At 36.5% G+C, this 21,176-nt stretch overlaps 1 protein-coding gene across 5 annotated transcripts in view; it reads right to left on the reverse strand.

The window, feature by feature from the left end:
• The window catches only part of USP45 (ubiquitin specific peptidase 45), an 81,810-nt gene that overhangs the window by 11,259 nt on the left and 49,375 nt on the right, over positions 1-21,176 (reverse strand). For all 5 annotated transcript variants that reach the window (XM_066254430.1, XM_066254431.1, XM_066254426.1 and 2 more), the window contains 5 exons: positions 14,771-14,852; positions 12,628-12,719; positions 10,712-10,768; positions 8,427-9,075; positions 6,377-6,474 (listed from right to left, as the gene is read on the reverse strand). In XM_066254430.1, coding sequence (XP_066110527.1) covers positions 6,377-6,474; positions 8,427-9,075; positions 10,712-10,768; positions 12,628-12,719; positions 14,771-14,852 — 978 coding nt within the window. The remainder of the gene's footprint in view (positions 1-6,376; positions 6,475-8,426; positions 9,076-10,711; positions 10,769-12,627; positions 12,720-14,770; positions 14,853-21,176) is intronic.

Here is a 21,176-nt window from a genome sequence, read left to right on the forward strand (position 1 = left end):
TTCAGTTCTAAAAATCAGTGATAATTCAGCCTGACCAGGTAGTGGCTCAGTGGATAGAGTGTCGGACTGGGATGTGGAGGACCCAGGTTCAAAACCCCGAGGTTGCCGGCTTGAGCACGGGCTCATCTGGTTTGAGCAAGGCTCACCAGCTTGAGCCCAAGGTCGCTGGCTTGAGCAAGGGGTAACTCAGTCTGCTGTAGCCCCTTGGTCCGTGATGGCGAACCTATGACACGTGTGTCAGCACTGACATGCGTAGCCATTCTTGATGACACGCAGCCACATGTGGCCGCATACCAGGATGATACGCATGGGGCCGCATGCTGAGAAACACGTTTCATCCTTGGCTCCTGCACGGCCAGGTCCAATAGCCGAGGATAAAACATTTGCTGTAGTGTGCATACTCTGTGCCAGAGGTCTGTAGGCGTAGGCCAAAACAACAGAACTCTGGCACAGAGTGTCTAGTTCTGGGACTTCTGGTTAGGCAGTTAGGGGATCTTTGACCTCATTTCTGGCCGGCGGAGCAGGGAGCAGCAGAATGTTGTGGGGGACGCATCTCTGGGGGCCCTGTGATCGCCATTACCAGCAACCATCATCCAATCTACTGTTCTGGGGTGTCGTGGATTTCTAATTGACCCTCATTACTGAGATAAGTGAGGGGGAGGCTGGGAGAGGTGAGGGCCTGTGCTATGGGTGCCATTTCCCGCCATCAGAAATAGTGGCAGCCATCTTAATTTACATAAGATACAACTTGCAGAATTTCAAGACAACATCTGGGCTCAGGTATTTGTCAACTTGAGGTCAAAGCTTGAGAATCTGGAAAGGTGCCGCTTGGAGAATCAAGAGGAGTGCCACTGCGAAACAGGAAATTTGGAGTGCCTAGAACTGATTACCAGACACTTTTAGCACCCTGAAAAATATAGCAATGGCTTTACTCACAATTTTTCCCTCTACTTACTTTTGTGAGACCTTATTCTCAGCGTTAACTAATATCAAAACCAACAAAAGAAAGAGATTAACAGATGAAGTTAGTAGCGCTTGCTTGGGCTTGAAGTGTACAAAATACCAACCTTCAATTGAAGATTTAGCCAATGAAATTCAGCAACAAAAAAGTCACTAATATGCAGGTTAAAGAATTTCCTCTCCCCCTCACTTATCTTAGTTCACAGCACCCCACACAAGTTAAATAATATCAAGACCAACAAAAGAAACTGACTGACAGATGAACAAAGAAGTCACTAAGCAGGTAAGTTAAATAATTAGTTTTTGGTTTATTAAATACAGTTATATATTACAATTATACATTTTTGTTAAACTATAAATATCACAAAATTATGATTTTTTTCTCGAAGTGACACACCACCCGAGTTATGCTTGGTTTTTTGGTGAATTTTGACACACCAAGCTCAAAAGATTGCCCATCACTGCCCTTGGTCAAGGCACATATGAGAAAGCAATCAATGATCAACTAAGGTGCCACAACAAAAAATTGATGCTTCTTATCTCTTTCCCGTTCTGTCTGTCTGTCCCTATCTACCCCTGTCTCTCTCTGTCACAAAAAAAATAAAATTCAGTGATATTCATTCATTAAAACAAAAAGCCTAAATTTGAATACTCAATCAATAAGAGTAAATGTTATATACTGTATAAATCAAAACAAACCTCATGTTCTTAAATAAGCTCTATATGTCTTTTTCAATTTTTAATTTCCAAAGGCAGAACTTGAAAAATTTACACTTTGCATTATTTAATGATAGTTAAAAACTAGCTGACAGACTGAATGCCAATGGTACTGGATAGGAAAGTCACAAACAGAAACTTTATTGTAATCAGAAGATCTGAATTATTCAGGTAGACAAAGACTAACAGATGCAACCTTTCATGCAAGGCTTTCATGACTTACTTCAAGGACATAATTTTACTGTGAATCTGTTGTTTATTTTTTACTTTCCTTTTTCTTTCTTTCTTTCTTTTTTGTAAGAGGAGGGGAGATAGAGAGACAGACTCCCGCTTGTGCCCTGACCGGGACCCACCCAACAACCCCAGTCTGGGATTGATGCTGGAATCAATAAGCTATCCTCTGACCAATTGGACCATTGGCTGTGAGAGAGGGATAGAGTGAGAAGGGGGAGAGAGAGAAGAGAAGCAGATGGTCGCTTCTCCTGTGTGTCTTGATTCAGGATTGAACCAAGAACTTCCTCAAGCAGGGCCAACGCTCTGTTCACTGAGCAAACCAGCCAGGGCCTTCTTACTCTCCTTTAAAGGTAAGAAAGCTTATTTATTTATGTTTTTTACCAAAATATACCCACTTATTGATTTGTTTCTTCAAGTGATGTTTAAAAGGTTTAACATGTTATCTGACGTGAGGTCACACACCAGCAGTAAGTATTTAATCTGTATTCAATTTGCCTTGTTTTTCTCATCAGATGACCTCAATAAGCATTCAATACCAGCACTGCCCGAGCCCCCTTCAGGCTAATGTATCCTCCCAGGACAGGACTTTCTGTGGAGAAACTACCCCAATAACAGGAGAGACTCTGTAAAGGGCTTTAGTATAAGACGAATCTCTTTCTTTTGTAAACTTTTTTTTTTTACTTATATTGGATTTACAATATTGTATTAGTTTGAGGTATACAACATAGTGATTCAATATTTATATATCTTATAAATCAATCACCCCAATAACTCTAGTAACTATCTTGACTCTCTTTTTCAAAGGGATAATTTTTGGAAAATATCTTGCCTTACATTTGGGCATATGCAGTCTCCTGCCTTTTAAAAATTTTTTCTTTTAACTGAACATCAGAAGTATTTTCTCCATGTCATTAAAATGTAAATATGATGCCTGCAGCAGGCCTCACAGCTGGCATGAGCTATATAATGACTGAGATACACACTTTTCTGTCTATTTCTATTACCTTGTAACAGGTCTTAGAAGTGGAATTACTTAGTCAAAAGCAATACTTTTGTTCAAAAATTATGTTTGATTCAAAACATTACTTAATGTTCTTGAAATATATTATTAAATTACTTTCTAGGTGTTACCACTTACAGGCCCGCTGCTGGCATGAGAGAGCCTGTACCTCACTTCCTCATCAACACAATCAGATCTCTGCCAATTTGCAAAGGTTAAAAAAAGAATCTCACTGTCATTTTATTTTGCATTTGTTTGCTGGAAAGATGGACCTATTTCTTCACACTTTCCTGGAATTTTTACTTCTCTGAACTGTCAAGACATGTTCTTAACCATTTTTCTATTAGGGTCTTCATATTTATTTTTTTTTAGATTTTTAAAAATTTATTCATTTTAGACAGAGAGAGAGAGAGAGAGAAGGAGGGAAGGAGCAGGAAGCATCAACTCCCATAAGTGCCTTGACCAGGCAGGTCCAGGATTTTGAACTGGTGACCTCAGCGTTCCAGGTCAACACTTTATCTACTGTGCCACCACAGGTCAGACAATATTTTCCTTATAGATCTTTAAGAATTATTTACATATTTATGATGGTAATATCCTGTTTGAGATTTGCCTTTCAGTGTCATGAATATTTCATATACAGGTCTAATGTTACTACAGAGACATTGGCTTTCAAAACAATAAAATACTAGAAGCAGAGACTTTGCTTAGAGTCTGCTCCCGATAATTCTCAGTCCCTAGGAATGAGAATATAGCCTGCTCACATTACATTTAGCTTGAGAACAGAAAGGGACCGAGATGTTTGTAAATATTTCCCAGTAAAGGCATGAATTCTTTCTGTACATTTTTCCTAAATAGAAATACAATGACCAAATATAAAACAACTTGTACAACATGCAATTAGCTCCTCAGGTCTGGCATGACCCTGTTTTTTTTAATGTTTTATTTATCGATTCTTAGAGAGAGGTGAAAGAGAGAGGGAGAAAGTGGGGAGAGAAGTGGGAGTCAACAACTCCCAGTAGTTGCTCCCCATATGTGCCTTGATCAGGCAAGTCTGGGGTTTTGAACCAGCAACCTCAGCATTCCAGGTTGATGCTTTATCCACTGCACCATCACAGGTCAGGCGTGGCATGACCCTATCTTGTTCACACAGTTACTGCAGACATACACCTTCCACAGGCATTCTGATGTAGCGAGACACGATACATCTGCTCTCAGCAGCCATTTCACTTCCATTAAGTTTCTATAATCTTGGCTATAGAAAGTCAAGAATTAACCTAATCCTTCTTTGGATAGGGATGAAAAGTGTAGAGAAAAATCTCATCCTGCCCATCTGTGGCCCACCTAAAATGCTGCAGATATATATAATCAAAGCTTCCAATCTTTTCCCTCAAGATTTCTTTTATGAGCCCTGGCCGGTTGGCTCAGTGGTAGAGCGTCGGCCTGGCGTGCAGAAGTCCCGGGTTCAATTCCTGGCCAGGGCACACAGGAGAAGCGCCCATCTGCTTCTCCACCCCTCCTCCTCTCCTTCCTCTCTGTCTCTCTCTTCCCCTCCCGCAGCGAGGCTCCATTGGAGCAAAGATGTCCCGGGCGCTGGAGATGGCTCCTTGGCCTCTGCCCCAGGCGCTAGAGTGGCTCTGGTCGCAACAGAGCGATGCCCCGGAGGGGCAGAGCATCGCCCCCTGGTGGGCAAAGCGTCGCCCCCTGGTGGGCGTGCCCGGTGGATCCCAGTCGGGCACATGCGGGAGTCTGTCTGACTGTCTCTTCCCATTTCCAGCTTCAGGAAAAAAAAAAAAAAAAAAAAGATTTCTTTTATGGGTTTTATACTTAGAAAATCTTCCATGCAGAGATCAGGTTGATATTCATTTAAGTTTTCTTCTAGTCTTTTGATAATTTGTTTCATACAATTAAAGCAATTTATCTATAAATAGTATTGATATATGGTAGGGTTTAGCTATAAGCTTTTATTTCCTCCAAAAGCTAATTTTCTTTCCTAAATCCTTTACTGAATTATTTAATGAATGATATAGCCCTCTTCTGAACTGATTTCATATTATTTCATTATCATAACAAAGGAGCTTTATATTAAACTCATGTTTTATCTGACAATTCTGACCACACTGTTTTATTTATTACAGCTTTATTTTTAAACAAGTATTTTATTATTTTTTTTTTAGTGAGAGGGAGAGAGAGAGACAGACAGGAAGGGAGAGAGATAAGAAGCATCAATTCTTCATTGCGACACCTTAGTTGTTCATTAATTGCTTTCATATGTGCCTTGACCAGGGGGCTCAAGCTGAGCCCATGAGCCCTTGCTAAAACAAGCAACCTAGGGCTCAAGCCAGTGACCATGGGGTCATGTGTATGATCACATGCTTAAGCTGGCAACCCTGTGCTCAAACTGATGAGCCTGTGCTCAAGCTGGTGACCTTGGGTTTCAAATCTGGTCCTCAGCATCCCAGGCCAATGCTCTATCCACTGAGCCACTACCTGGTCAGGCTTAAAACAGGTATTTTTAAAAATTCATTCTAACTTTTGCAAAAAAATGATTTTTTTTCTGAAGTAAGAAGTGGGAAGACAAAGGGACAGACTTCCACATGCGCCTGACTGGGATCCACCTGGCAAGTCCACTAGGGGCCAATGCTCTGCCCATCTGGGGCATTGCTCCCTTGCAACCAGAGCCATTCTAGAGCCTGAGGTGGAGGCCATGGAGCCATCCTCAGCACCTGGGCCAACTTTGCTCCAATGGAGCCTTGGCTGTGGGAGGGGAAGAGAGAGACGGAGAGAAAAAAGAGAGCAAAGGGTGAATAAGCAGATGGGTGCTTCTCCTGTGTGTCCTGGCCGGGAATAGAACCTGGCACTTCCACACGCCAGGCCGACACTCTACCACTGAGCCTACCAGCCAGGGCCATGATTTGTATTTTCACTTATACACTCTTCCAGAGAAATGTTAAAATTATTTTATCAAATGCAAAAAAAAAAGTGAGATAAGGCATTGAATTAAAAATGTGAAATACTGGAGAAAAACCTGATACATTAAAAATATTTAAGTTCCCTTCCACTGTGGAGTCCTACATGGAGCCTGCCTCAATCCCTTCTGCACTCAGGCTCAGCCAAGCAGGCCCAGCCCTCACAGCCCTCTCTCTGGGATCAGGAGACCAGAAAGCGATGTGCACTTTGCTGTTTCCCTTCTTCTAAGGGTTCTCCTTTTTTGAAGGTTTCTTAAGAGTTTTTATTTTCCACTGACACAAACACATACATTACACTTGGTTTCCTACCACCTAAATATTCATATATTGTGAATTTTAACTAGAAAAGTTTTATAAACTATTAGTGAAAAAAGCAGTAAATTTTATATGAATTGTAAATTAGTGCCTAATCTTTGACAGCATTTGACAAAACTTAGGGCTCTACAAAACATCCATCTGATGAAAATTTGTATAGTGCTACTAAAGGGACTTTTACCTGATGGAATCTTTTAAGATGGAGTATTAGAATAACTGGAACGGCAGAAATGAGCAACTGTTTCCTGGCATTAGTATAAATTCCTTCGGCTTTCTTTTCTGCATAAAATATAATAAATTTATTAGTAAGATTCCATTTTATACATCATCTACCATATGATATAGTAAACATTTATATAGAAGCACTATATCACATTTTTTAAAATATTAAAAAAGAAATTAGAATGACCTATTGATATATGTAACAGTATAGATGACTCTCAAAGTATAATGCTAAGTGACAAAGAAGTCATCAGAGACAAAAGGCTATATATCATCTGATTTCATTTATATGATATCCTGGAAAAGGCAAACTATACAGAAAAAAATCAGATTAGTCATTGCAGGGACTAGGGAATGAGGGAGGGGATCAACTGGAAAGGGGCACAAGTAAACATTTTGGGGCAATGGAAATGTTTTATATCTTATATATGTTATCAAAATTCATTAAGCTATACACTTAAAAAGGATGAATTTATTGTCTGCAAATTATATACTATATGCAAATTCCATTATGTGCAAATTTAGTAAACCAGATTTTTTTAAAAAGGAAATAAAAAAGAAATTAGACTTCTGGTTACAGGGTGTCTCTACTCTTTTCAAAACTACTAAAGTGATTTTTTTTTAAGGCACATACTTATATGAACAAAGAATAGGTGAGGTGACACTTGCAACACAACTTTGGAACCTGGAAAGAAGATGGACTAGTGGTGACTTAGGACAATGCCCAGGCAACGACCACCAGAAACACACCTGTGGTTAATAAAAGTGGCTCAATATTAATTGCAGTGAAGGAGAGTTCGTATCATGAGAACAATGGGGCATTTCAATAAGAGGGTGTTAGAAAGAACCTGTGACAGGATTTAAATATAACCAATTGCATATTTAACTTGGATTAATATAAATTAGTATTTTTCTTCCTTTACCCACCTAGACATTTCCTTAATTACCAGTGTACTAAGTATGTCTTTGTTCTGATACTTTGATAACTGGGGCCTTGTCTAGAAGGAGGGCCTCTCCCAGAGCCAGTGAACAATTTAAGTATACCTTTCATATGCAAGCCAACAGATCCAAAACCCATACCCCAATTACCTCCTTACTGGGGTCTTATACGCTCTAGGCCATTATCCATTTGCCCCAATCCCATCACAACCAGGTACCAGACAATTAGAGACAGCCGGGATATCCCAGAGCCCACTGAAATTACTCAGAACTAGTCAGTCTAGACCTGTGTACCGCCTTGCCCCTTCCTTCCCTTGGAAACTACAATGCAGTCTCTCGCCCTGGTTTGCCCCTGGCTGCCTCTGCCTCCTGATCAACCTGGTGCTTCCCCAGGTGCTCCTCTGCTAGGAACTGTAACAAACTATCTCCAGTGGCAACCGTACCTGATCTGCTGACATCACCATCCCTGAGTAATAATAAAATCTACATGTTGAAAAAACTAGTCACTAGGAATCTGAGTATTCTCTCCATTTAATCAAGGCTAGAGGTGAACTGAAAATTTCTCACTTGACAAGTCCCCTTTTTTCCATTTTTTTCTAGTCAAGCAAATACAGTTATTATATTGCTACATTTCTAATATACAATTATTCAAAACCTTCAAATTTATATCTTATCATTTTATAGCAGATTAATGCAATTTATTAAGCACATTAATCTCATCATTAATCTCACTAGTGATAAAATTTTAAGTTTTAGGGAAATTTCTTCTGAAAATGTTTCAGAGAGTTAGTCCCCTGAAATAAGATTATGTGGATCTGAATCTTCAGGGCAGAGATGGATACTTCCTGTTCTTTGGTTTACTTCAACAAAACTCAATCAAACATTTATTCTGCCTGGTCACTGTCTCTGGTGCTGAGGTCCAAATGTACAAACGTGAAAAAGACAAACCCCACCTCCAAGCAGCTCAAGTATAGAAAGAAGGTTCTTGGGTTCCTGTTTTTGGGACCTAATGCCTACTATTCACGAACTATAAGATAATCCATGAATACAAAAAAAAGCTAAATATTTACCTGCAGAACTGGTTTCCCTTTGGTACTTCTGTATCTTTTCAGTACAATTCTCACATAGAAGTTTGTTATTCCCCATTAATAACTCCACTGATGTAAACTGGTAGAGACAGGACTGAATTGAACATTCTTTAGAAGTAGTTATATAGCTCTGAGAAAGGGTCTGAAAAGCATTTTGGGGACTGTGAGATGTATGCTTCTCCTCTGAAAAATAAAAATTTAGAAGATTTAGTGGCTGATTTTCTCCATCAACATCTCTATCTCCAGTTACAGTGCTGCTTAAGTGCAGTTCAGAAATAGCTGCAGCCACCCCCTCATCACCACTGTCAGTCTCCTTGGCGAGTGGTTCACTTGCTGGTGGATGATGTCCATTTGTGTGCACACAGCATCCACTATTGGATCTCAGCAACACAGTTTGCTTAGAAGCACTTTCAGATTCTGAAGCCTCACTGTCAGCATCAACACTATTTTCAGAATGGCTGGCTTCTTTCTCACTGCCATCAGTCAGAGTTGATTCAGTATTCACGCAGCTTGCAAACACTGGAGAATCCCCATTCACTTTAATGTTCCTATTTTTCTGGTGTATGACATCCGCTTTCTGTTCTCCAGATGACAATTTCCTTGTACGCTTTCTGCCATGAATTAGTTGATTCTGTAAGTTGACAGTGTTTTTAAGAGAAAAGAATCTTGTGACTTTACTGAAAACAAATGCTAGTAAGTCTTATTTAAACATCCCATAATTATTAAATAAATACTATTCCTATTGCCTCTAAAATATATTTCCTAAATCTACATAAACTACAACCAGTAGAAGATATACTAACAAATAGTTCTAATTTAAAAATAAATCTTTACATAAGAAACCAATGACAGTTGTTACCTATTTTCAGAGAAGAGGACAGGACATTTTGGAACAGTGCTGCGAGGGAGGCTTTTCAAGTGTAAACCTTTGTATAATCTCTATAGTCTTGCCACTTAAAAAGCCTTCTACAGGGTAAGTTAAATCTGGTAATATGTCAATTTTCCAAGTAAGTACAAATAACAGCAGGTAAAAATATTAATAAAGTGAAAATTCAGATTTATTTCTTTAAATTCATATGGGATAATTCAACAACCTGGTATATCCCCAGTGAAATAATGGGATAGACAAGTCATTAATGACTGGGACATTACAGAAAGAGACATCAAACATCATGGGCACTTCCTTAATGGAAGTATGCGCCACCACTTACAAGTTTTCTTGCCAAAAATTAAATAATCAAACCTAAACTCAAGTAGGCCTCTATATCTGATTGCCTTGGAGAGAAACTAGAAGAGATAGAGGCAAATGATTAGTATTGAAGTGGAAATGTGAGAAACTGCTTTTTAAAAAACTGATTTCTTCAACGAATAAACTGCAAAGGAAAAAAGGGGGGAATCTATACACCTAACAATCAACTGCATTCTATAGCGCTTTCTCAGATCCTGAATTCAAATACACTTTAAAAAGCAAAAACAAAAAACAAATATTTATGAGACAATGGCAGAAATTTAAATAGAGTGAATACTGATGCTGTTACAAAGTTATTAATATTTTTACATATGATATTTTTAAGTATTGTGGCTATGTACTTTAAAAGAATACTTATCTTTTAGAGATATACACTGAAGTATATGATATATTTGGGATTTATTCCAAAACCATCTGGGGTGGGGCGGGGAGAATGTGAAATACAGATAAAACAAGATTGGCCATGGGCTAGTAAATACAACACTGAGAAATAGGTACATGAAAGTTTATTATACTATTTGCTCTACTTCTGTATATTTTTGAAAATTTTCAAGATAAGTTTTAAAAAGCAGATGTCCTACAAATACACATAATCTTACTTTATCTTTAGATGCCACTGTACTGACAATTATCTGTCTCCTATAACTTCTATATTTACTAATTCTTCCCAGAAGTACAGGCTTTGAAACTAACATAGAAACCATGTACAGAACACAAAACTTCTTTAGGAAATAAATTCTGCATATAATCTACTTTTTAAATTTTCCAACTCATTTGAAATATAATTTCCTTAACCTTAATTCTCAAAATATAAAACATAAGGATTTAAATTTCTTGAGAATAAGAACTGTATCATACTTTATGCATGTATACACCAACTCATATATTAAACTGTAAATACTCAACTATTGAATATGAAAAAATGACTCTCAGATATCTTATAATATATTCAAGAAATGTCTAAATACCTGAGTAAATAAAAGCTCTTTACAAAAGACTTAAGTTTTTTTCTACTTACCCTTTCTTCTATTATAGGAAGTGAAATATCAATAAAAGGATCTTTCACTGTGGAGATCTTAAAAAGAAAACATATTGAGAATTTCAGGTAGAATTCTAATATAGACAATGTAGTTTTACACAGGCTTAAAGAAATCAGACTTTCCAGGCAACTTAAAATTTTAAGTTACAAAGATGTTTCTGGAACAAACAGCAATTTAATTGGGTGCAATGGCACATACTGTTAATCAAAACTAGATATTCCAAAACTTTAATAAATGTAACCCTGTTAAATTTTATAATGTAGTCAATATCACAAGATCAGTAATATTTAAAGTAACTTAGAAGTAAACAATGTGTAATAATAATGATTAACTAAAGACATTAATAGTTTTGGAGAAATTAGTGCTAAAATATAAATAAAATGTGGAAAGGCCGTGAAAATAGCCAGAGTTTGAGTACGTTTTGTAGATTCTTTAGAATATTCTGTTTTAAAAGATACTCTATAGATTGTGAGAGAGAAATCAACTTCTATGTTGAATATACTAGAAAATTAAGTAATATCTCATTGACACAGTCTGCGCTTCAATATGACAGGTTAGAAAGACATAGAACATGTAATTCTGATTGTATCAGACTAGAGAGGATAGAAAGGTACTCTATAGTGTGGGACAGGGTAATGCATATAAAGGCTCTTTTACAATAAAATCTGACAAAAGCGTAAACCCATCACACTCTAAGACATACACTTTCAGAACTATTCCTTATCAAGCAATTGAAAGCCTATAAAATGTATGTCTTTAAATTCTTGTTAAAGGACAGATGTCATTTCATGAGATAAAACAACACTATATTCCAAAGTGAGTTCAGTCTACTTAAAAAAAAAAAGCCCTGGCCAGCTGGCTTAGTGGATAAAACATCAGCCCCACAAGTGGATATCCCATGTTTGATCCTTGGTTAGGGCACATATGAGAGTGACCATCTGCTTCTCTTCCTCTCCCTCTTCTCCTCCTGTAGCCAGTGGCTCAATTGTTTAGAGCATCGGTTCTGGGTGCTGAGGATAGCTCAGTTGGTCAGAGTGTTGGCCTCAGGCGCTGAGGATAGCTCGGTTGATTCAAGCACTGGCCCCAGACGGGGGTTGCCGGGTGGATTCCGATCAGGGTAAATATGGGTCTGTCTCTATCTCCCTTCCTCTCACAAGTCATATAAAAGTAAACTTTAAATCAAATGTGTTTGATCACCCTAGGTTATGTTACTACAATAAGTTATTTATATAAGAAGTACATTTTAGGGCAATGCATACAGGGAGAAGCAAAAGTAGGTTTATAGTTGAGAATATACAAGTTTATTCTTTTATTATTACTTATTAATTGTATTATTTTCTGTATGAACAACTATAAACCTACTTTTTCATCACCCTGTAGTTATATAACAGTTATTCTTTTCACAGAACTTTTTTTTATTTCAATCCAAACAAGTAGCTAACACATTCAAGCATACTAAAATAAGCTAAGGTTTCTTGGCAGAAAAAATAAAATACCACAATTTTTTTAAATTTTTTTAAAATTTATTTATTTTAGAGGAGAGAGAGAGAGAGAGAGAGAGAAAGAGAGAAGGGGGGAGGAGCAGGAAGCATCAACTCCCATATGTGCCTTGACCGGGCAAGCCCAGGGTTTTAAACCGGCAACCTCAGCGTTCCAGGTCGACGCTTTATCCACTGCGCCACCACAGGTCAGGCCAACACATTTATTTTTAAAAATTATAAATTATGTTTACTTTCTAGGAGTGAAGGATATATTTTAAGATTTTCAAAAACTGTTATGTAGTCATCTGTCACAAATAAAAATAAGTGATTGCTGGTGATTATATATAAAACGAAATAATCAAAACAATATAATTTAATCTATTCCATGTTGAAGTGAATTACAAAGTACCTACATTTGCACATTCTTCACACATGACTGTGCTAGTTAATTCACCAATAAAGATCTGATCTATGAAGTTCATTTTCACACCTTCTCTTCCATATGCTGTAAAAACAATATTTTTTAATGCAAAAACATATCAACCATTAACCTAAAAATGAAACATAGTTTTTTTCTGTTGATTCAAAAGAAATCTAAGGTAGATGTCCAGTACCACATTTAAAATGCATTTTACTTTATGGCACTATAATGTCTTTTTCCTTTACAAGTCTGCAGAGAAAATGTGACTATCAACTACAGTAATCTCTAAGAAATAACAAACTGCTCTTATGAGGCAAAATAAGTAGAGCAATAGCCATGATTCAAATTACATCTCAACTGTTCCCATTCAATCTGTTAAAGCCGCTATACCTCACCTAGAGGTAGAGGGACGGGAAAGGAGATGATGCTTCCAGGACTATAGATGCCAGAATCATAACTATGGATGTGACAGAATAGTAAAAGACAAATAAACACGGTACATGTAAAGAATTAACATAGGAATTAATAGCTCAGTTATATACATAACTGCTCAGTTACATTAAAAATATCAAAACCATGCTGTTGGAAAAATACGTATATATCAGGGGAAGTTATGCCTATGATTTTCTTCAAAATAACCTGAAGTTGAGAGAAAATAGATGAAACATAATACCTCATAAACTGAATGTAGTAAGTAGGGTCATGGGTACATGGGGCTTCATAGCTACTTTATTTTTATTTTTTATTTATTTATTCATTTTTAGAGAGGAGAAAGAGAGAGAGAGACAGAGAGGGAGAGAGAGGAGAGAGAGAAGGGGGGAGGAGCTGGAAGCATCAACTCCCATATGTGCCTTGACCAGGCAAGCCCAGGGTTTCGAACCGGCGACCTCAGCATTTCCAGGTCGACACTTTATCCACTGCGCCACCACAGGTCAGGCTTCATAGCCACTTTAATAGAAGCTTGATACTCCCCAGAGTAAACACTGGGGAGAAATATATTACCTTAGCTATTCACTCCTGTTTCAAACTTCTATCTGTTTTGGGTTTCTATCTTCTAAAACACTGTATTTTCTACCTTTTAAAAACGGTATTTAAAGCACTGAATGACAGAGCAGATATATATGAATATACTAATAAATATTTATTAACTATAAATATTAATATATTGTGGTAAACTAAGATTTATCATTAAGAAAAACTGTACAAGGAATTAACAATAGAAAAGATAACAAAACTGGAGATGAAAGAAAAACTGAGCAGTTATTCTAAACATGCAGTAGATGGCGCTATCCCAAAACAAAAGAACATGCTTAAAAATCTATTTAAAAGTCTTGAACATTTAACTGCATATAAAGTTTTGGCATATATAATCACGACATATATTTGTTTATAAGTTATGGACATGTAGTATGTACATATAATACTACAAAACAGAAGTTAAAAAAGAATAAATAATATACAAATATTTTTAAGTGTCTTCTAAAAAATGGTAACTTTAGTTAATATCTCAAGGTGGAATATACATTTAGGACATGGTAAATCACTAATAACATAGAATATAAACACACACTTAAATACTTATAAGTGATCATCTTTGATTAGATAATTGTTTTTGCCTCACTTTTACCTGAAGAAAGAATTAACACTAGGGGGAAAGTAGATATGTATGCTTAACCTATTAGTACTCTTTTTTAATAAATGGTTTCCTTGCAGGAATCTTTTGAATACTTAAGCATTTTGTCTAGTTACAACTAGGTAATATCCATAAATCCACTCACCCAAGCACACCTCAACTGCAAAATGATACAATATGGTAAAAGTGAATTTACAAGTAAGGATGCTTCTTTCAACAACCTTTCAAGTCGCCTTAGGATACCTTATACAAAAGCAACCGTGTCAATCTGTATACCTGATACTAGTTTAATTTTTTAAAAATTCACTTAGGTAAGTTCTAACATTTTCTTTCTATGACCCACTAGTCTGTCTTGCAGCCACTGGAATATGTACACCTTCATTTTAAGGCAACTATTTTAGAACATTCATTCATTCACATCATGCTCAGTTCTTTTTCCCCTGAAAAGAAACTTAATACTTTCTTCTATAAGAAATTTTAACAGTGAGGAGGGTCAACATACCTTTGACTTTTTTTCTGGTTTCATCATCAGCAGTTTTAGTTGTTGGGTTGTTAAATGCTTTTAGAATGCTAGCTTGTATTCTCTATAAAAGAAAGTTAAAAAATTTATTAAGAATCTATTCTTTCAAAGCAGTATTTTGTGTTCCTTTAAAATAAAATCTGGTTTAATAGGGAACTCCAGCCCCACCCTCTAATAACAAAAGGATATTCAAACAGTAAGGTACACTGGACCTTAGTTCCCTAGTCTGTAAAATAAAATGACTAAATTTATTAAAAATTAAACACATCCTTTCTTTCAGTCCTAAAATTCCATTAATGAACCATTTCCTTATTTGGGGGAGAATTTGGAATTAGAGCCAAATTTCCTCTGTTTAGGTTCTTTCTTGGGTTTAAAGATGTTTCTCAGACTACAAAAAGCAAGCAGCCTAGTCTCACTGTTCCTACAGATTTAGAGTAACTTCTCCTTCTCTCCCCTTCTCTCTTGATTTGTTCTGCTCTCGCTCTTTCCCCTCTGTCTCTAAAATGATGTATTCCTTAATCAGGACAAAAAGTCACAAATAGACCATAGACATTTCTTGTCTAGAAAGAAAAAACCTTAATATAAAAGGAGCTTGTAAACTGGTCACTATGACTTCCACATAAAGAATTTATATAAATATATGACTAAAGTCCAGAATATCAATTAATGTCACAGCAAAATATCCCCAATTTTTCTTATTGTTTTATTTGAATTTAGTTGTCAATAATAATCATTATTAAAGTCTTTAGCAGGTCTTAGTAAAAGACAAGGTCTGTTTTCACATTTCTTGTGTAAGTTTTAGGAAAGAAAAGAAGTTTTAAAATAAATTAAAATTATAAATTCCAAAAATAAAAACTTATCTAATAAATCATCTTTCACACTAATTATGTGGATTAATTTAATCTCCTCTAATTCACAATATTTTTTAAAGTCTTAATTATAGATTTTCATATGTGAAACCACTGTTTGATCTGGACTTCCTGATGTAAAAACGATACATAATTTTTTACAAAAATTATTATGTCAAAGAGAAACTAAATCCAATTTCTAACTTCCCAGGGACTAATAAAAACACTGTATATCAGAATCTGTCATAGTTTCCACTGTTCAGAAGAAAATTCAGTCTTAAATATTTAAAACAATTGGAAAAAAGACAAATAAGCTGCTTACTTATAAGTTCAGAATAAGGATATCAACACTGAACAAAAAGTAGAAGAAGAGAATAAGAAGAAAGCTGATTCTATGATTGGGGGACAAATAAACCCACTAGCTAATCTTAATCAAAGTAAGAATGAAAAGCATAACATCCCACCTAAGAAAGGGAAACTACCAATAGAATTAAGAGACATCTGAAGTAATCATGAGAGTCCACTTTGCTCAACTCTCCTGTAATTATATTTGAAAATACAGATAAAATAATAATTTTCCAGGAAATCAATCCCAGAAGAGACAGAAATTCTTTCATTGGGGAGGGTGTGGAGAGAGCGAGCGTTGTTAAATAGCACTCCTTACAAAAAGCACCAGGTCCTAACAATTTCATAGAAAGAATGCCACTAAACCTACAGTACAGCTTGACCAAGAGGCTTTTATTCTAGTAATGCATATCACTACAGTAATATAAGCCTTCATATTAATAAGTGTAGGAGAAAAATTCAAAACCTTGATATTCCCTATTCCCTGCTACTAGTTATAAATATATTAAATTTCCAGTCATTGCAATTGATAGGAAAATAAATGAGGAATAAAAACTATAAGATAAAATATAATATAGTCATTAGCCATCACATATAAACAAAAACCAGCTAGAAGATAAAGAAGAAAATATTCCATTGACAATAGCAGCTTTTTGCCTGACCAGGTGGTGGCACAGTAGATAGAGTGTCGGCCTGGGACTCTGAGGACCAAGGTTTGAAACCCCAAGATTGCCAGCTTGAGCGCATGCTCATCTGGTTTGAGCACAGGCTCACCAGCTTGAGCGCAGAATCGTCAGCTAGAGCATAGGGTCATAGATATGACCCCACGGTCGCTGGCTTGAGCCTAAAGGTCACTGGCTTGAAACCCAAGGTCATTGGCTTGGCTAGAGCCTGCCACCCCCAATCCCGGTCAAAGCACATATGAGAAAGCAATCAATGAACAACTAAGGTGCCGCAATGAAAAGCTGATACTTCTCATTTCCCTTCCTTACTGTCTGTCTGTCCTCGCTCTCAAAAAATAAATAAATAAATAGCAACTTTTGATAAAATACCCAGGAATAAACTTAAATGTGTAAGCCTAACTAGGCAGTGGCACAGTGGATAGAGTGTTGAACTGGGATGCAGAGGACCCAGGTTTAAAACCCTGAGGTCACCAGCTTGAGCTCAGGTTTGTCTGGTTTGAGCAAGGCTCACCAGCTTGAGCGCAAGGTCACTGGCTTGAGAAAGGGGTCACTTAGTCTGCTGTAGCCCCTGGATCAAGGCACATATGAGAAAACAATCAATGAACAACTAAGGAGCCACAACAAAGAATTGATGCTTCTCGTCTCTCTCCTTTCCTGCCTGTCTGTCCCTATCTGTCCCTCTTTCTGTCTCTGTAACAAAAAAACCCAAAAAACTTAAACGCGTAAGATCTAAATGAAGAAAACTTTAAAACACTACTGAAAAACACAAAAGAAAACTTGATCAAATAGAAAGATACACTATGTTCTTGGATAGCTCCAAACATTATATACATTTCAATCCCCATCCCACCAAATTTACCTAGCAATCAGATAGGTAAATAGAATGAATAGAAAGTTGAGAAATAAACCCAAATACATATGAAAATTAGTATAAGTGATATAATTCAGGGTGAAAAGCATACTACACAATTCAGATCATGGTAAGGTACAAAAAAAAGAAAATGCGATCTACTTCAACTGATCAAGAGTTAAATGTAAAAATTAATAATACAAGTACTAGAAAAAATATGGGAAATTCTTTTATAACCTTGGAGTGGAAATGCCTTTTTGACTACTATGACTCAGTATTTAGAAGCCATAAAAACAAATTCAAAAACAAAAAATTTTCAAACTTTATTTAAAAACTGCTTCTACATAATAAATAAAATCAAAATACAAATGACAAACCTGGAAACATATTCTCTCCTGGTACACAAAAAGCTTTAGAAATCAGCAAAGACATAAAACCCAGTAGAAAATGGGCAAAAAGATAAAAACAGATGAAAAGATGCTGAGCCTCATTTAAGAGAAAAATGTACACTAAAATTACCTTGAGATACCATTTTCTACCTAGAAGATTAGCAAAAACTTAAAAATTTGACAAAACAGTCTGTTGGTGAGGCTATGGGGAAACAGATTCCTTATATATGTTGCTGGCAGAAATGAAAACTGTATACCTATGAAGACAATTTGGTAATATCTATTAAATTACAAATATAACATATATATATCATTTGATCCAGCAATCTCATTTTTGTACTTATACAGATATACTTACACACATGCAACATTATATACACTATTTTCATACCATTGTCCATAAAAGCAAAAACACTGGAAACAATATTTAAGATATCTATATAAGGGATATAAAATCAATAAGGAATTGATTATATATGTTAAACTAAAAAAAAAGGAAGCTTCCTGTCTTCTGAGATGAAAAGACTGTTACAATATCTCAAGTGAAAAAAGACAAAGTGCAGAAAGGAGTATATACAGTATAAACGATTTTGAACATTTTATTAAATTAGACATGGCTTTCAGTAGGATTTAATGAATCTTTACTATATTTTAAAATGTAAGCTATGATACTGCACTCTTAAAGAGTGAAAACAAAAAAAGTAAAAATAAATCTGATTTAATTATTAAATTTTAAACTATTAGACCTTTGTTGTGTTTTTTTAATTGTATCCTAGCCAAAAATTTATATTCTCTGCTCCATACTGTTAAAGAGTTAATAGGTAATTCATCAAGTTGAATAAAATAAATGGGTTTAGGTCCATCCAACCTTTCATTGTTAAGAGTTGTGCTTTGAACCCTTTAGGTTAAAAAGAAAAAGACAGACTGGTCAGGGAACTGCTAACAACTGCAGCACATTAATCAAGAACTATCAAAGTTCAACTATCTCAAGTCTCCATCTTACATTACTTGCAAAAATATAAATGCAAAAAAACTCATAGTTTAAGTTAGCTAAGATATTGTGCCTTTAAAATAATCCTATCTAATAATGTATTAAAGTGATATGTCTTTGAGAAGATAATAAAACATAACACCATTAATTGGTGGTAGCTCAAATTAAAAGGAAAAAAAGTGAAGCACATATATTTGTAAGTTGAAAAGACTGCTTATAAAGGAAGTTCTTATAGTCAATTTGGTTTTATATGCACACAAAAAGTTTATACTTTTTTGTACAAATAATCCCTTGAGTGCTCTATATAGTAAAAGCATGTTAGTAATAAGAAAAAGACTTTAACGAAACAATACAAAAGGAGGTCGGTAGTTTTTAATCATTGCTAAAAGAGTCTGGTGGCAGACATAGTGCTGCAGCCTTTCTTTAATCAAAAAACACAGGGCAGTGACAAACTCCAACAGCAGCACAATTAACAGCTGCGGGGCTCCCAGGCCAAACAATGCAGCTCCTGCCTGGGTTCGCACTGTAACTGACCCGCCTGACTGTCCTTGCTTACGAGACTGAATGGATCCACTGTCATGACATTTTAATTTTGCCACACCATCTAATACCCTCAAAGTGGAAGAAAGATAAGAGCTTTCAAAACCAATGTTTCCTATACTGCCTGACTTTTTAAGATACTGTGATTCCCAATGCACCATGATTAAAAACAAGAATTTAATTTGGAATAAAGAATGCAATCAGGTAATAGAAGTGAAAAAAAATTATAGGGATAGATTTTATTTTATTTTTAATAACAGAGAAAAACAGTGTAAAAAGGTAATTTTAAATTCTATTTATAATAACATGACTACCATATAGTAAAAATACTTCTGGAAATCATAGGGGGAAAAATTATTCTAGCAGTTGATGATCCAAATTAATCTTAAAGTAACTCCTGTATCATCTGCAGGCTCAGAAGCAGCAAAATACATTTACTATTCATAATACAAAGACAAAGCATTTCTCTCGACCTTGCTACCTTCTACGGACACCTTCACAAAGGTACCAATACACCAGAGTTATTAGATTTAATACTTTTTCTTTTTAAAAAAGGTTTTATTGATTTTAGAGAGAGAGAGAGAAAGGGTAGGAGGGAGGAGTGGGAAGCATCAACATGTAGTAGTTGCTTCTTGTATGTGCCTTGACTGGCAAAGCGCAGGTTTCAACGGGACCTCAGCGTTCCAGGTCAACACTTTAACCACTGTTACTGTCGCCACAACAAGTGGTTCCCAGCTGAAGAACCAGATGAAATGACCTCCCAAAGCCTGGCAAAGGAAAAGGACATCCACTCATCCCGTTTGGTAAGGGACACAGCAGCAGGGGAAAAGCCCTTGAATGCTTGCAGTGAGGTCATTTTCAGGGATCAGGCCAGGGGATTTCCCTTTCCCTTCATCTCTCCTTCATCAGGAGGAATTCCCTTTCCCTGAGCAGCAGTCACAGGTTATAGCTACAGGGACTCCTCCTAGCTGCAGGCTGTTGGACTGGAATTTAACTGCCCTCTTGCTCATGGTCTGACAATGCCCTTGGTATCCAAAGGAGGGAAGTTCAAACTTAGCAGATTGGAAAAACACTTTTACCAGGGGATGGTTGAAGCAATTGAAACAGGATATGAAATGGCCCCTTGGGATTGGAAAGGGCTTGTAAAAACTGTTCTCACCACTGAGCACTCTGAGAGAAGGAACTGAGAAAGTAGACAAAGGTGAGAAAAGGAGAGGAAGGACTTTAGAAAAAGGATTGTCCTAAAAGGAAAATTCTTAGGGGGCCTCAGGAGCTTGAGGAATTCACTCAAACTTGCAGGTATTATAGAAAGAGCCAATGGCCTTAAGTCCCAATTACACAAACAAAAAAGGGGAAGTCAGGAGAGACTCACCCCACAAGAACAATTATACTCTTAATTTTTTTAACATTTCTTCCTCTGGACCTACTACAGCTGAGAGGCATTTTATACCAGCTGAGCAACAGCCTCAGCCTCTCATACTGCACCGGGATGGATTAGCTGGCCCTAAGTGACAGAGCCCAGTCAAATTGCTAACCTGGGGGAAAGAGTATGTTGCAATTTTCTCATCAACAGGTCCTCTTTGGATACCAGCGAGAAATGTGAAGCCTCATCATGAATTGGCATCAGCCCCTAGGAAGCAACCTGGTTCCAGAGATCCAGAAGCTGATGGTGAATCTACCCTCAGAAGTGAACCTGAAAAGAAGGGGGACCTAACTCTCTCCCACGTGCTCAGGGAGCACCT

Source organism: Saccopteryx bilineata, chromosome 1 (assembly GCF_036850765.1).
Source record: "Saccopteryx bilineata isolate mSacBil1 chromosome 1, mSacBil1_pri_phased_curated, whole genome shotgun sequence".
In the NCBI taxonomy this organism is placed as follows: domain Eukaryota; kingdom Metazoa; phylum Chordata; class Mammalia; order Chiroptera; family Emballonuridae; genus Saccopteryx; species Saccopteryx bilineata.